We start from the raw sequence: 16,927 nt of genomic DNA, 5'->3' as shown, positions 1-16,927 counted from the left end.
TGTGATAAAGGATTGTAGTGATCGAAAATCAATATACAAATTTTAGTAGAGATTGTCTTACATAAAGTTAAACTGTAGGTGTTCTGAAACCTAACTTTCAGAGTGGTGATATTTCATTTGCAAGTCACACAATCCTCTTCCCACCCCCATCCTTTATATCACAACTTCACTGGCTTGTTTAACAATATTTAGCAATATCCAGGCTGCCTTTATTTGCCTTCACCCTGCAGACCTACTGTCTGAAATGTAAACCGAAATAAGAATCTGAATATAAACAAAGATCTCCTTTAGCTGCAATTTTATTTGTGCAATATATACACAGAGACACACACACACATAGCTCAATAATGTAATTAGACACTGATGATATCTCAGCCTTACAGGTAGTTTTAAGCTTTGCTAAGCCGACCACTATCCGTGTGTCATGATGAAATAATCAATTTGATTTGAGGGCAACAAACCCAATGACACAAGAATTTCTCATTGCACTTCTTGACATGGAGTAGTTTGGAAATATTAGACTGATTTGAGCTTTTTGTTTTTCTCATATCAGCTGACAAATGACACTTGAAATCTGATAACAACTGTGATGACTGGTCTCACTTTGTATTGCCACTCAAAACACACACAATTATATAAGAATGGACTTAGCAACATCCTAATTAACTGCTGAGTAAATTGAAGCTGAACAAGTCTGCTGGTGCCTTCTAGATGTTCAGGTGGAGAGGAGGATTATACATGTTTGCAGTGTGTGAACTTTAGAAAATCCATCTGTTAACAGCAGTGGTGCAACTTTGTAAACTAAAGAGATGCAAGCAAACACATATAGAACCTGGTCACACAAGTGTGACAACTGCGTTCTTCCTCATGTTTCTCCTTGCCTTTTCCCTTTCCCTGCAAACCACAAAAGATAAAGAAAATAAAAAAGCTTTGAAACTACAGATTTAGCTCATTTCTTCCTTCTGCCCCACTGGGAGAGTCAGGGCTGTACAGAACAATCAGGAGAGGCCTTCAGCACAAGCAGTCCCATCAATCTTTTGTGAGTTTGTTAACTCAGATTATTGGCCCCTGCTTGAGCCTTTGAGGTAAACTGTACACACCTTTACATACAGGCTCTCTACTGTATATTCATTGGACACAACACTGCCAGTGAGGAGAGGGTCAAATAGGTAGATCTTTCAGAGGGACTGGAACATTTCTCTACTGTCATTTTTAATTGTAAATTAGATAAACAAACATTTAGGCTAGTCTCTAATAAAAACATTTCTGGGATTAGGAAGGGCAAGGAAATGTTTTGCAACGCAGATGTAGTGACTTATGAGGGTGTGTTTGTGTGTGGCACGGTAATAATAACAGCCATTTAGGTCTACAGTCACCTTCAAAAGGTGCAGCTAAGATCGGAGAAAGGGCAGTCAGTCTAAATCAGGGCTTTTCAAAGTCTGACACTGTGCCCCCCCCCCAAACAAAATCAAGAGAACTGCGCCCCCTGTATATGAATGTATAGAGGAGAGCTTTTAGTGTAATATATTGATGGTACAATATCAAAAAAAGTTCACATTAATGAGTTTTGTCACACCTATTACTATTCTTTTTCTTACTTCTCTTTGAGGAATAATCATGTTCAAGGTTTTGGAACTACAGTTCCTATAATTTGGGGGTTTTGGGGGACGTAAACAGGAAGTAGAATATTTTCATGGAGTCAGTGAGTTAGCTGTGGGCTACAACTTGAGCCCCATTTTTTTTTAGCCTATATTTGTTTACATTTTGGAAAATTGGCACCATTGAAAGTATGCCGAATTACCTATTAGCAGTTCCTCTTTGCAATATACCCTATGTATGTACAGACAACGATCACTAAACATAAAAACGTGATGATTCTCAGGCAAGTTCTGGAGTTATATGGATTGTCTTTTTTCCTACAATTTCTAAGTGGATTTATGGACATCCCCGGGAGGTGTAAGTCACACTGAATCGAAAAATATGTGTATCACGTTTGCGTGTTAAGATGTGACTGAGTAAGGACTCAGAGAAGGAGTACGTTTTTGACACAAATTGCAGCAATTCACCTCCCACAGTCTCATGTTTCTCACTTCGCGCCTTCCCTTCCACTCTCCTGTGAACCCCTGGGAAGGTGCGCCACACACTTTGAAAACCTCTGGTCTAAATTAATGAAAACTGAGGAAACTCTGGAAGTATGCCGTATAAAGGAAGAATGATTGTTCGTTTGGTGGATATATGATCCATCAAGAGCATCGACAACTTGACTTTTCTGCATGATTTTTCTCCTAAACTCCTTGGTGACATACAACTAAAAATAAGTCAGGTTTTAAAATGAGTGTTGATTGCAAACACTTTGTGACAACATTCCAACTAAATCCCTCTCTGAACCCGGCTGGCTGGGTGATGAGCTACAAGTTTGGACTAGCCACTCCACACAGTTTATGGTCAATCAGAGTAAATGGACGGTATGGCAGAAACTCTTCCTGACTTGATGCCATAAAAGAAGAGGACGCGATGGAACCGTGCACACACAGAAAGAGAGATGCACTCTTAAAAACAGTTAAAAGGAGCTTAACTTGTGCTTCAGAATAAAAGAGTTTGTTTGAGGAGAAAAGGGTGTTAGCTCAGGCAGTTCAATGTATCATTTAAATAAAGACAAACTGTTTTCATGGCTCTCTTCATAATACACCTGCCTACCGGAAGAAAAAGCAGCCATTGTTTTCAGTAACTGGCCATTTCCCAACTCCTCACCACACCGATGCAAGCCTGCAGATTGAGCTTTCTGCATAACGCGGCTCATTCTGTTCTTGAACTACACCAACCTGCCAGAGATTGGACAATGTGTGATTGCCCAAGTCAGTGTTGATTACTGACAAAAATCATCCTACAAAGAGAAAGGAAAGAGCCATAAACACTTGAACTGACTGAACAATGTCATTCTTTTACTGATCAATGTCTTCCCTGCCTTCATAACAAGACAGGGCAGATGCTTTTTCAGGAAGAGATCCTTTTGACGTAGACAAGGCTTGGTGAAAACATAAGTGAGGTCTTTAAGTGCCTGTCAAGTGTGACTTGCTCAAGAGCTCTGCAGACTGCAGTCACAATGCCACCTCCCCTGCCCTACCCTCCAGCAATTTTTTCCTCATTTTATTGAACATTATCCTGTTCCTTCTATCTTATCTTCAATCCATCCACCAATGTACCCTGCAATTTATTCTTGCATACTATAAGACTTTTACTAACATGGCTGCATGAATTGGCTAGATTCCAGTCAGGAAACAACATTCCTCATTTAGATTTCTCTCTTCATGTGTCGCTGTGACATTTGACAACTTGTCCAAATTGCCACAGTTCCCATCTGTAGGAGCTGAGTCGCAGATGGGTCGAGAGGTCCATGCGTGAATAGTGCTGCTGAGAATTGGTGTGTGTGTGTAGCTGTGACCCATCAGGCCTCGTGTGAAGCTGCAGCTAAACTGATGGATGCCAAGGAACGACAGAGGGAGGAGGGGGGGAGCACTGGCTTAGCCAAGTAAGAGACAAGCGTCTGTACTGCAGCAATGCAGGAGCGAGGGAGAGGGATGTCAATGAAATGAAAAAATAAAAATAAAAAGAAGTGTTTACTGAAAACAAAGCAGTTCACAAATGCCAGACGGCACAGCAGGCATGGTTAGAGACGACGTTTGCAAGGCTAACAAGTTACGCAACCTGATTTTTATTCTACTAGAGTTTCTGTACGGTGTCACCGTTCTGCTGATGTATCCTCCTTCTACTGCAGTTATGACAATCACATCCTCAGCCCTACCAAGCAGAGAGAACATGCCCTGGCAAGGCAAACACTCCCTGCTGAGCCTCCCATGTCTCCTCCCTCCCCTGCCCTTTGAACAAACAGCTCTCCCTCTGGAGGCTACATGGCAGGGAGAGGGACACTCGGGACTATCGACCAGCTCCCTCTCAGCTCTGTTGTTTCACACCGTCGTGAAGGCCTTGCTAGGACAACACACGGATGATGTTTTTACATCCCAGCACAATATAAGTAATGTATACATTTCCTCTGTTCTCATTCACCGACCCTCCCCCAATGCCTTGCCGAGCGGCCCGCTCCAGTAAAAAACAGTCCGAGGGAAGCCTCGGCTCATTTTTCACTGTACACCCCCCCCCCCTTTGTACAAACCCGTGCCTGCCTTCTCCATTTCATATAGCCCAATGACACATAAATACGAATGCACCAACACAAACAAAGCACACTGTACATACACTCGCTCCCATGCACGTAACCCCACACACACACACATGCGTGCATACAGAAAGAAGAGGAGACGAGCTAATGCACTGCTATCCACAGCAGAAGGATTGCGAGCACTCAAGGAACAAATATCCTGTTCTCATCATAAAATTTTCATCCCGTCCGAGCCTGTTGGTGGGCCAAGCGCATTTCCTGGTGAAAAATATACACACTTAACCTTGAGCTGATCTTTTTAACATAATGCATCTGCTTTATTGGATTCTAGCTGGACATTACTCACAGGAATACCAAGTGCAAAGAGTTGTGGTCTGGAGAAGAGATGAAGGACAAAGTGGCTACGCTGAGAAGTCCTTCATGAAGGCTCTCATGTTCTATTAGAAGGACAGCTGATATGACACGTTGTGCTGAGAACATTGTGACAGTGTTATACTAATCCTCAAGTGATATCATGTAGGAACCAACTATAAACACATGCAGACTGACATGCATTACAGCAGCTCACCCCGAGGTTCATTTAGTAACTGCTATGAGACACTCAATCATATCACATGATCATCTTCAGCAGGTGGAGTGTTCACAGTTGTGATGGAATTGGAAATGGAAAAAACAACTTGAAAGAACTTGACTTTCAAAGATCATTCTTGACCTTTGATCAATTTTTAAGGCAACATTGATAACAGGTCCTTCAAGTGCTCAGAAAAAGTGGAATGTTGAACATGTACATGTTGAATATGTACATTTTACAATTTTGATATACTGAAAATATGAACGTTAACATTTTAATATTTATAATACATATATTTCAAATGTTTCTATCTTTGAAATTTTATCCTTTGTTTCTTTTTTCTAATCCTTATTTGTTACTATTTGTTATTATTTTCAACTAATGATTAATTGTTGCACATTAGCCTTTTAGCGCATCATCTAGAGTATGCCACCCCTGCATTTCACTGCACATATTGAAAATATGAGTATGTGAAAAATAAGTCTTTGAAACTTGAAAACAATTGGCAAACTCCATCTGCTGATGAAGATGATGTGATATGATCAAAAGCTCCCCAAGAGGCTACTAAACAGACCTTGTCAACTGCTGTTTCCAAGGTCAGAAATTAACTATGAAACTCAACTTAGTTAATTTAAAAAATCTGTTGTATTGTTTAGGCCAAGCATGTCACTTTCACGAATACTATAGATTCTGGGTGAGATCTATGACGACATGCATGATTTGTCAATATCACTGTGTTCTTTTAAACCTGTTATATACCACACAAACCTTCAAACAAGTGACACTAGCTATGTGGAAAACAACAGACATTACAATATGTTCAACAATTTGTTGCAACTGTTACCTTAACACAACACTGCAAAAAAAACCAACAAATAAATCAAACTCACAATGTGATCCAAAAACAGATGGCAATAGTCAATTAAATTTATTTTTTTAACTGAGGAAGAAATTAATTTGGTATTGATGTCACGCTACTGAGCCCAGCAAGAGACACATACACTGTAACACAGACTCATTCATTATTTTGTCAGATAACAAATGTCTAAATACCCATGAGTACCAGACAGTGGAAAGTGTATTAAATGTCTGCAAGTCAGTTAATTATAACTTACGTGACTCTAATTTGACTGTGTTGAAAAAGGGGCGAAAAACGTCCTCATGTGGCACTAACCATTATTTGCAATATTTTTTTTACACACAACTATTAAGTTTCTGTTTCACACACACAGCAGTGCTGTGCGATCATATTTTCCTTCTTTCTTCCTCTCCTAGAAGGAAGAATTGGATAAATTTGCTTTCACATCAAAGCCACATGTCACCGAAACAGCTTGTTCTCCACTGTTACATGGCACATTGCATTTGCAAAACTTGCTGGTGTATATAATCCAAATACATAGGCTACTTGTGCTGATTTGCAGGCTGTATTAAGGTTTGATGAAACTGGCTTCATATGGCAGCACACACTGCTTCATGTCAACAACACTGAATCAAGGTAATGACACCCCAGTGGAGAGGCTGCTTTGAACAGTGGGATTTTTGAATACATTTGAATAGATTTCTTCTGGTAATGGCTTTATCAAAAGGCTGCCACCCAGTGACCTCATCAACCTTCAAAGGATTCTCCCCTAAACAGGCATTGCATGCTAATCACTAGTACACTGAAAATAATAGAAACAACAACAGATTACTCCTAGTCAAAACAGGTGGTGAAGGATTATTGGGATTTAGATCACAGGAGTTTTAGTAGTCACTATCTATCCAAAAATACATCTAGACTGAGGCTGCCAACAGAAAATATTTTGCATTTAATGTGGGGTTTAGCAGAGTTTTATTCTTTCAGCATTTAAAAGATCACAAGGGAATAAAACGAACCATTGCTACTGAAATTCTTAGGGCAGTTGGCAGCTTCTTAATGCAGAATGACGCAGGTTATGCTGACTGCCAATATCCCATTGGCCAATATTGATCTGATATCTAAAACAATCTGAAATATTGGCCCCATAATGACACAACAATCTTCTGACTGACCTTTCCAAATGACTTTGAAAACTGCAATGTGAAGGCATCAGAAAGGGCTGACGATGCTGATGCTACTGCAGCTGCTGTCAATATATTAAGAAGCTCTGGATTCATGTGCTGTCCACATCAATGAGCCAGACAGATGCACACAGCTGATGTAATAGATATGGATTTTCTCTAGAACCCGTATGGCACAGAAATCATGAATGTCTAAAATGAGACGATCTGTTGTTTTCAATTCCTTTTTAATACACACGTCCATGCATGCAGACACACTAACCTGTGAAGACAGGGCAGTGGGAGGCTGAGTGAAGAGTGTGGAGTGGGCTGCTGACCGTAGGCCATGTGCTCTCCTGACAGTCTGACGGGTGAAAGGAGCAGACAGTACCTCCTGCTGAGGAAAAGACACAAACAGACCAAAATATCAAGTTGGGGAGCATCATCGTTAGCTCAAAGTGGAAACAAAGTGTTTGGGGTAATCACAGTACAAATGGAAAATAGCAAACCTCATGCTATTTCCAAAACTGCCACCATCAGGACCTACAGTGCGCTACGATGCTCTAGAAAGAGGCTTAAAATAATGAGGTGTGAAAGTGGTAGTGGTGTTTTATTTTCGATTCCCGTCACAGGCTGGGGTCATTTCCTTTATGCTGAAATTCAAACAAACTGTGTGGTCGGAGTTGTGCATGCAAAAGACAGTAGAACTATCATGTGAAACTTCCTGTATACGCTGAGGAAAGTGTGTGAGGCAGCCTCTGTCAATCAGAGATGAAAGAGCTGACCAGCCTGCAGCTGTGAGCTTGTTTGGGTAAAGAGAGAGATTTTCAACTGTGTGTGTGTGGTGTGTGGTGTGTGTGTGTGTGTGTGTGTGTGTGTGTGTGTGTGTGTGTGTGTGTGTATGTAGGTAGGTGTATGACAGAGGGTCACGGTAGACTGGAATGACTAAAATACTTTCACCTTCAAGTTAGTGTACACACTCAGATGTTCCCTGCCTCCCAGCACTGAGAAAGATTAGATGGAGATAAAGTGGTATACTCTTCCATTATAAATACTGAGAGCACCTTGACAGCACACAGTGAACAACAACTAGTGCTACCCATTAACTACTCACATTAGACCCATGTATGTGGACTCGTTTAGCCTCTGGGGGGGTCTGATCACAGACACTTTTACAATACAAGCTGCTCAGTACTTTAACACTCCACAAACCTGCTCTTGGCGTTCTACGGTAAGCAATAACAACCAGAAAGGTCAGGCATGACGATTACATTTTCAAAACCATCCACCATCACCAGTACATTTAAAAGGCAACGCTGTCAAAAAATTAAACAGTTTAGGACCTGATTTACTCATTGAGTTTGAAAATGTGTGGAGGGCAGCAGGTGCAAACAATAAAACATGCAATTTTTTGCACCTGCATTAAAATAAAATTTTTGCAAGGAGTGCTTTTTAACCACCTAACCATACTTGAGCTAAAATCACACACGATTGAAGAGTTTGTCTTAATTTGTTTCTCAAAAACCTGTATATTGTGTATTTGTCAACTGTTCATAATTGAAATACAGATCTCTTTGCACCAGTGTTTACAAACACACACAGAACGTGATTAAATGTATAATGTAGAGGACTAGGTTGACATTTTGAGAAATAGCCTACTCTTATTTACTTTCTTGCTGAGAGTTAGATGAGAGAATCGCTCTCATGTCTGTATGCTAAATATGAATGTGTTGTGACAGAGCTACCCACAAAGCCGCAATGCTGCCAGTAAATGTATATGTATATGTAAATGTATACATTAATTAATCAATAGTAATCACTGAAACAGCCTATAATAAGAAGGCTGGCACGAGAAGCCTTGGTGTAGCAGTAATTCTCTAATGACATATCTGCTGTGTCCTTTCCACTATCAGAGCTCCAATCTATGAATGGTGTCTGCTTAATACCTTCTCTCTCTACATGTTATTACACACACAATTACCTTTCCTTTAATGACTATCAGCCTTGGTAAATTACATTTGACAAGCAAGGACAGAGCTTGCATTATGCCCCTTTGAGTTTTTGCCAGTGGTAACAAGTTTAAATATATCTTTACACAAAGAACACTTTGGTAAATTAGGTCTCTAGATTCTCTCAGATAAATATATTCCATAGAAGACTAAACTGTGAATTTACTTCTCAGCACGCAGGCCTGCAAAGGCTCAGGACCAGTCAAGCTCAAACATTAGCTACCCTGGAGAGGTGCTGTGATAACCAGCATTGATGACATTGTTTTTCCTGCAGCTCTCAGTTTCCACATCTGCAAACAAGCAGAATTCATTCTTGAAACGATTGTTGAGGACAGTTAATGAAACACACTTTCCATTGTTCATAACTGTGTTTGACGTAGACTTTTCAACACAAACTGGAGCGTTCAAAGACTTTTAAGAGACTTTCAAACACAGTGGCCTCAACATAAAGATAGGCAATGGACCCTGGTACTAAGATAGCATGTTGCAGCAGGATTATTGCCTCCTCCTTATCAATGACAAGTCAGGCACACAGCATCAACTCATAGGAGGGGCCTGTATTCGAGACTCCAGCGACTATAAAAAGTGTCCATGAACTGCCAAAAGAGTCTCTTACTGTGGAGGAGGACGGTGTGACGTGGGATATTTACTGAAGCTAGGTCTGTGCCAAGCAACCAAACTGACTCATTTTCATTCTGGAAGTGAATTCAAGCTGCGGCAATACAGTTACAGAATAATATGGCTGTTTGGGTCAATAAGCTCCCGTTCAAAAACACTACAGGTTTTACTTATTGTACAATAACTGTGAGCATATGTGAACAAATTAAACACCACAACATGAATAAGAAATCACACAATGATATCTGCTAATACTGCATGTCATGTCATAAATCTAATCCTGTTTTGGGTTTTTTGCAGAATTACATGTATATTCAAATAATATTCAAATAAAATTCATTAATACATTTTAGAATCTTTTTGAAAGATTTGACAATAATTTAATATTATCAGGGCTTAACTCAAGGCCACTAAACAAAATAATGGGATCTCTCCACAGACTGTGGAAAACACAGTACAAACCATTGTTCTGAACAATCAAGTCACTTCTGTTTACTTGATATTACACTGTAAGAGTCACCATTTTGCATTTGATGCCTTTGACAGATTGTCTTTAAAGGCTGTCTTGCCCAAGCAACCGGCCAATTTACTGTTATACAGTAGAACTGTCATCCAGCTATCACCAGTTAATGATAGATGTCTGCATTTACTGTAGCTTAGTTAGTTGCAGAAGTAGAATATACAATAATGAATTATGCATATTCCTACATTTTGAATGGGGACATTTGAGCCAATCCTACTCTCATCGACCCTCCAACACTTCAGACACATACATTAATGTGCAACAGGACTGAAATGTATGTCACTATATAAAAAGTTACAAAACACAACAAAGATTCAAAGCCAAAGCTGGAAGTTAAAAATTATGCTTTACAAGCAATTATTAATTCCAACGTGCATTAATGAAATTTAAAATGTGACAAAATGTTCTTCTGAAAATAGAAAGTAGAAAGAAGTTGCTGTGACTTCTCTGCACCACCTGGCCTGCAGCCCAGCGAGGCCCATCTATTTCTGTTGATTAGATTGCCACAGAGGACAACAGCTGCTCTCTCTAGATACCCCCTACAACACACTGAGTAGAATCATACAGAATGCATACACACTCAAACCACTTTATTCTCTTGATACAAAAAGGCACCAGCTGGTTAAGTCCTTAAAGACAACGCCTTTTCTTTGTGTATATAACACAATAAGTCACAACAGGTGAGGAGACGGACTGCTTACAAAGCAGTAACTCAAATACAGCTAAAAAGGAAAACATCCCATATAGTTAACCAGCCAGCAGAAAACTACATTTTCAAGCTTTTACTGCTGACTAGAGTGCTGAGAAGTGTAGTTTTGAATAGCTGGGCAGTAGACTGCAAAGTCAAAGTGTAGGATGAAGGCCAATTCAGTCCTTGCATGTCAGTAATATCACATTAAACTTCCATTACCAATTGTCAATTTCACTTCATTTGAATCAATGAAAAAAATCTGAGATGAGGGCAAAGATTCACAGACCTGGAACCAGGATAGCATGTCAACAAAAATGTCTTAGAAATGTTATTCTTTTCTCTTAATATTGTGCTCCAAAACAGTGCTCTGCCATTGAAAGACAACGGGTTTTCAATGAGAAATTGTCTTTTTCAATTACAAAAAGTAAGAATTTAACAGAAAAAAAGTATATTTTGTGATATATATTGATATTCAATGATACGACAACCAGGAGCCCACTGATATTTACAACATATAACCGTAGAATTACTCCAAAATAGGACAGAGGTATTGTTGCAGTTTCAAGCTTCCGGTTAAACAACTGCAACAATACCTCTGTGCTTAGTAACCTAACTCTACTCTTATATAAAGATCCAAAACATTGTGTAAACTTTGTTATTATCATGATGGCATTCTCAGTTATGCTGCCCAGCACTAGAGAAGAGCATCCTGAAGACACTGCTAGGAAAAATGTATGTATTCAGAGACAAGTAACGCATTTTTTTCATTTTAGATGATATAGCACGTATCAAATGTTCAGCCACATCACGTGTGACACATTCAGGATAGAAACATGCTTCATACCTTGTCACAGTGAGAAAATAAGCGACCGTAAGCGACGTATTGATTTACTGATTGACTTATGGCACGGCCTGTTAGGAGCTTGCTGCTGCTCGGGGACCAACCTCCACCGATAACAGACACGTCAAACCTAAACTCTTCTCAGGTAACTCCAATCATACCAACTCTTTATCCGTCATGCTTCACATGTTGCCAGTCTGCTGTGTTTGACACCTGAGCGCTGCCTGATCCGCAGCAACACACACACTGGAGTGTTTACATGAGCTCCGAGCCAGGGCCAGAGTCCAGCATTTTGTCACCTCTGAACATTCCCCATGCCTGAAGTGACGTGATCCTCAGCAGCTTTAATTACTGGAAAGGACTCATCAGCAAGCAGCCAGAAGACTCAGATGTCCCCTTCTGCAAGATATCTCACAGCTCAGATTGGCTAATGGTTAATCTTAGATGTCACAGATGCTAAATCAAGTGGGCCTCCGTGTAAGATTAGCCTCAACAATTTAATTTTGAAAATAATTCCCTACATGGAATCAGTTGGTAATGTCTTGTATACCCTTGACAAGTCTGCTGATCAAGTCACCGCAGGGTGAAATTCCAACAAATAAAAGCACCAACTCAAGTCTCAATATACGAGAGAGGGGAGGGAGTAGGAATATCAAGCACCTGATGCCCACTTTACAAGCAGCCAAACATCCAAAATCTTCCCAGTTTGAGAAATAACCTGACAGAGGGGTCAGGCAGGTGTCACAATATGGCGCGTGTGTGTTTGCTTTCACGCAGCAGATCATATGAGCCCAGTGGATGGGGAAGCTGCTGAGAGATAATTAATGAGAGACAAATTAATAGGCATACTACTTGTTCCCAGTTAAGTGAGTTAACCAGTACAGCAGATGGTAAATGGAAGGCATCCTACAGAGGAAAAGAGCTGGCACAGATGCAATGATCCACTATTGTCCTTGTGTGTTCAAATGCACATAGCTATTGAATATTGCATGTTGAGCATATACAGAGAATGACATGTAGAGTCTGTTGTCTCTATGTCTTATGTTTTCTCTTTGAAGTCCTGTTGTCAGCAGGCACTGCAAAACTGCAACTCTTCAAAGACTCTGCACCAAAGTGACCAACATTTATTGTACAATGTAAGTGATTCACATTCTGATCCGGCCACCTCTCCCCAGTCCCCCATCTTCCTCTCTCAGTTCTTGTTCCTGCCTTGCTCATTCACTCTCTCTGCATATCGCTCACTAGTAGGAGAAAGGGAGTCAGCCCCAGGGAGATGGGGGAGGAGAAGGAGGGGAGGCTGCAGGCAATCACTGGCCATCGAGAAGGGAGATGAAGACAGTGAGATAGGAGAGGGGCAGAGGAGAGGTAAATTAAATTTCCAACACATTAAGCACACCCTGTTAACCAGTGCCTGCACATGCAGGTTAAAGAGGGGTGGGGGGATGCTGAGTGACCGCTGTCCAATGAAAGTCTTTTATAGCTAAGGAGAACTGATCCAGTTACAGGGGTTCCCTGGATGTTCCTTGATGATAGGCAGATTTATAAAGACAGGAGCTCAAGGATAGATAGAAACCTGACTGGATAAGCTGAGGGGATGTGAAGGACTAACCACATCATAGAACCTTTCAGGTTCCCAGTGAACCCAACTGTCGGCCTCTTCTCTCAAGAACATGTAGACATTTGTGTGTATGTACATGATGTGTGTGGTTGTGTGAGCTTTGCTGCAGGGCTGGACAAAGACATGACCGGAGCCACGCTGCAGGGTTCCTGCAAACCAATATAAACCAAACAGAAGGGGAGAGGGCTGCACGGTCAGTGTCTGCCTTTACCATTTATCACCTGAGAAACACTCACCCACACACACGTACCTGATGCAAACACGTACCTGATGCAAACACTTTACCATTTATCACCTGAGAAACACTCACCCACACACACGTACCTGATGCAAACACGTACTACCCCTCTGCCATCTATTCACCGTTCATGCGGGATACACACATATACGGAAACAGGGTCATGAAGGCGGAGTGTGCAGAGAGTGAGGTTGACAGCTTAGCGTCCCCTGCTGCAGCAGAGATGAATGGGCGGGCTGAAAACTGCCTTCATTCATAATGGAATACGGCAACAAAGCAGCTTCATCCCCAGGTGTCTCTGGGACTATAAGAGCCGGAGAACAGACAAAGAAAGGAAAGCAGGGGGAGACTATAGGACAGAATGTTAGGGCTGTGTAGGCAGCACAAAGGCTGATAGATGCTAGAAAAAAAAGTCCTACATCAACCATAAAAATATTTTTCTGATTTATTGCCCCAGGTGTTATCCAAATAAAGCTAAGAAGGGCAGAGAGAGCAACACCATAACGTCGCTGGAATTGTTGGAAAGCCAGAATGACCTGGAACTGTCAGAACAAACATTGCTGACTTTATCACACTCTTAAAGACATTGCTGTTCCATCTAGCTTTTAAAGGGGGGACTTAAAGGTCCTGTAAAGAAGAATGAACTGAATATGAAATGGTAAGGAAGGACAAAAAGGATTTAGAAGGAGACTGCAGTGACAAGGTTAGAGCCAATGGACAGAGGGGGAACCAAAAATGTTGTATGGAGTGTGCTGTTCGCTTTATCTCATACAAAAGACATGCGCACATCCTCCGAGCCATGGAGATAGAGCTGATGATCAGCAGTACACAGAGTAGAAGCGTGGGCGTGAGGGGGAGGAAGCACAGGCACATGAGAGGGAGAGAGATGGAGTGAAAATCATCAGCATCAAAGAGGAGAGGAGGGACTGTGCAAGAGAAGATTCTGTCTGAGTGTGTGTCTCTGCATGTCTGCAGGTCTCTCTGTGTGTGTAATCATTACAAAGCACTCATTCTTAGCATCAGTGAAAGCCACAAATAGGAAGAACCACCTACTGACACAACAATATATGGATAGCTGCGTTAAATGTATGATATTGGAGCAGAAAAGGGCACATTTAGGAAAGGGCACATTTAATTTACACAATTAGGTATAAAATCGAGTAACAGCCAAATGGTGTATATATTTAGTAAAATATGGCGTACACTCAGTATTGGTGGGTTCCCAAACTAAGTGGCCCTGATTCTACACAGCCAGCAGAAAAAGCTAGGAGGGTCTTTTCAAGTGTTTACACATTGTGGGTCTCAGAATAGGAAGTAGTTGCTTACAAGAGTCAGCTGCTGCATGAGCACATACAGCAACTGCACACTGTGTCTCTGCAAGGATACAACCAATCAGCACAGATCCTTTGTCCAGTAACCCTACTTTATTTGGCCTCCTGATGAAGAGCCTGAAGACTTCACAGCACTGCAGTACAGCCTGTACTGTAACTCTACTCAACCACATCAATCAAATTTTTATGGACCTGTCATTTGTCTCAGGCTTATACACGATAGGGTTAACTGGTTCCTCTTAGGACAAGTTTCTATGTACAAGACATTGCTATATTAGAAGCATAGGAGTGATTCTTCCCCATTGTTGCCTATCTATCCAGGTCCTTTTACTAACAGCAACACATCATGCAAACACACAGAAAGATAACCTGTCAAATTTAAATACAACTGTTTACCAGATTGTTCTGTCTGTATTACATACCTGAACTATACATGTATAATTACAGTAAATGCAGGGAACGATTTTCAATGTAGCAGCAGCACTAACTCTACCTTTCTGTGAAATACATTTAACTGGCTCTAGTCTGTGATCATCGGCTGTGAAATTCAAAACGCAGTGTCTTTCAAATATACTGTTAAGACCACGTGGGTGACATCTCCACCAATGTTTTGACTGTTAACAGCACATGTTAAACTGCTTTCCCAATCCAGCAACCTTTTTAAATCAGGATTTAGAATGTTTATTGGCTGATTAAGAATCACATTTACACTTTAAAGTTTCAAGTTAACTGATTTTGTGGGTTGAGGGCTACAGGATTACACACCACTTCCACCCACACCACCTAAATGAAGGGCTTGTCCTCTCACCTACAGTATGTTCTTCTTAAACCGGCTCATTATAGCACACTGTGGGCTGTGAGCATTGTGAGGTGAGCTTGTATGTCATTTCCACTGCACCAACACATCAGGAAGTTACTGCGCTGACCTGCAATATTATGGCCCTGCTTAAGAACTACTGTATGTTAGATATTATTACACACATCAAACGTTTTCCATCAGCAAACCACTGCAAGGCATTTATTGTAAAGCAGCTAGTGAAAGACCACCGCCGCCATGCTCCCATCACAGGTCCTGACCACGGTTGCCTGTGACACAACACAGGTATCACAATCATATCAACATTTCACCTATCTTTGTTTTTCATTACAGCAGCAGCTTCATAGCTTTTGCGCCACCAGAATCTGGGAAACACAGTAGCCATTATTCTGATCAATGAATTCCAGTCTGTTTTAATGAGGCTATGTGAGGGAACAGACTGCTGAACCTGACCTACTCAGACACTCCCACTGCCTTAGACATACAAAATGTATTTTGTTGTGTAGGAAGATGTCAGTTGAACACAGGGCTCAAACTGAGTCATGAACCAAATGGCAATAAAGCAAAAGACAGCAGAACAAGTGTTTTTCCCTGTGGGTTTTTGGGACAGTTGCAAAATAAGATACAAAAATTGAGCAGCAGCAACTCTCTTCAAATTAATGATTTATATTCAATTTTGCATCAAAGGAAATATACCGTTGAAAGAAAGCCTCATAGGCAATTCAATAATTCAAGACTGGAATGAAAACTGCCACTGCCTGTGCATCGTAGCGTTACATTTATTCCAAAAAGGCGACTGAATGCAAGGAAGTGAAGAGTGCGGGTCAGTGCAGTAGCCCAATAGCTGAGCTGTGAAGAAGGCCTTTCTACTAAGTACATGCCTGCACAGAGACATGTTGTACTGTATCCTGCTGGATGAGATGATAGAATAGAGAAGCAGAGAGCAGGAGACAATGAGATGGATAACCTTCAATTCTCTGTTGGAAAAAGGACATTTTCAGTGTGCAAAATGTTACCCAGGCAACAGCAGCAGCAGGACTTTTGAAAAGCTCCAGGAACCTGTATATTTACTTCTCTCGTCGCCTCAAAATCAGCCTCTGTTAGGCACATGTACTTTATGGCATTGATTTTTGGCAAAGAGAATTTCCCACGTCTTCTTAATGCCAGTGTGAAACACCTGGAATTACAAGATAGCTCAGTACAAACTTTAGGAACGCTGCCTATGGCTGAAAACAAAAAAGCACTTTAATTGAGTTGCTATTACCTATATAAAAAAGAGAAACTCCTAACCTCCTCATCAACTCCCGCATCCTCCCCCTCTCACCTCTCCATTCGCCTCCTGTTTTCTCCCTCCATCCCTTTTCCTTCCCATTCAGTTCATGTCCAGGTTGGGATTTCCTCAAGCCTCCCCAAAGGACCCGGGTCAGTAAAGGCTCTGGCTTTGCGAGTTGAAAGCTCAGTGGGAGGTACATCA

The 16,927-nt window shown here is 41.1% G+C and overlaps 1 protein-coding gene across 3 annotated transcripts in view; it reads right to left on the bottom strand.

The window, feature by feature from the left end:
• mcu (mitochondrial calcium uniporter) overlaps positions 1–16,927 on the bottom strand; it is a 54,794-nt gene that overhangs the window by 24,565 nt on the left and 13,302 nt on the right. Inside the window, exon 2 of one of the 3 annotated variants that reach the window (XM_044215491.1) lies at positions 7,051–7,161. The exons of 1 other annotated variant lie outside the window; for it this stretch is intronic. In XM_044215491.1, the coding sequence (XP_044071426.1) occupies positions 7,051–7,161 (111 nt within the window). Of the gene's footprint in view, positions 1–7,050; positions 7,165–16,927 lie in introns of all 3 variants that reach the window. One more of the 3 variants, XM_044215490.1, reaches the window with a different exon arrangement.

Source organism: Siniperca chuatsi, linkage group LG11 (assembly GCF_020085105.1).
Source record: "Siniperca chuatsi isolate FFG_IHB_CAS linkage group LG11, ASM2008510v1, whole genome shotgun sequence".
Taxonomy (NCBI): Eukaryota; Metazoa; Chordata; class Actinopteri; order Centrarchiformes; family Sinipercidae; genus Siniperca; species Siniperca chuatsi.
The sequence above is the reverse complement of the archived record's forward strand: the minus strand, read 5'-3'. Positions and strand labels throughout refer to the sequence as shown.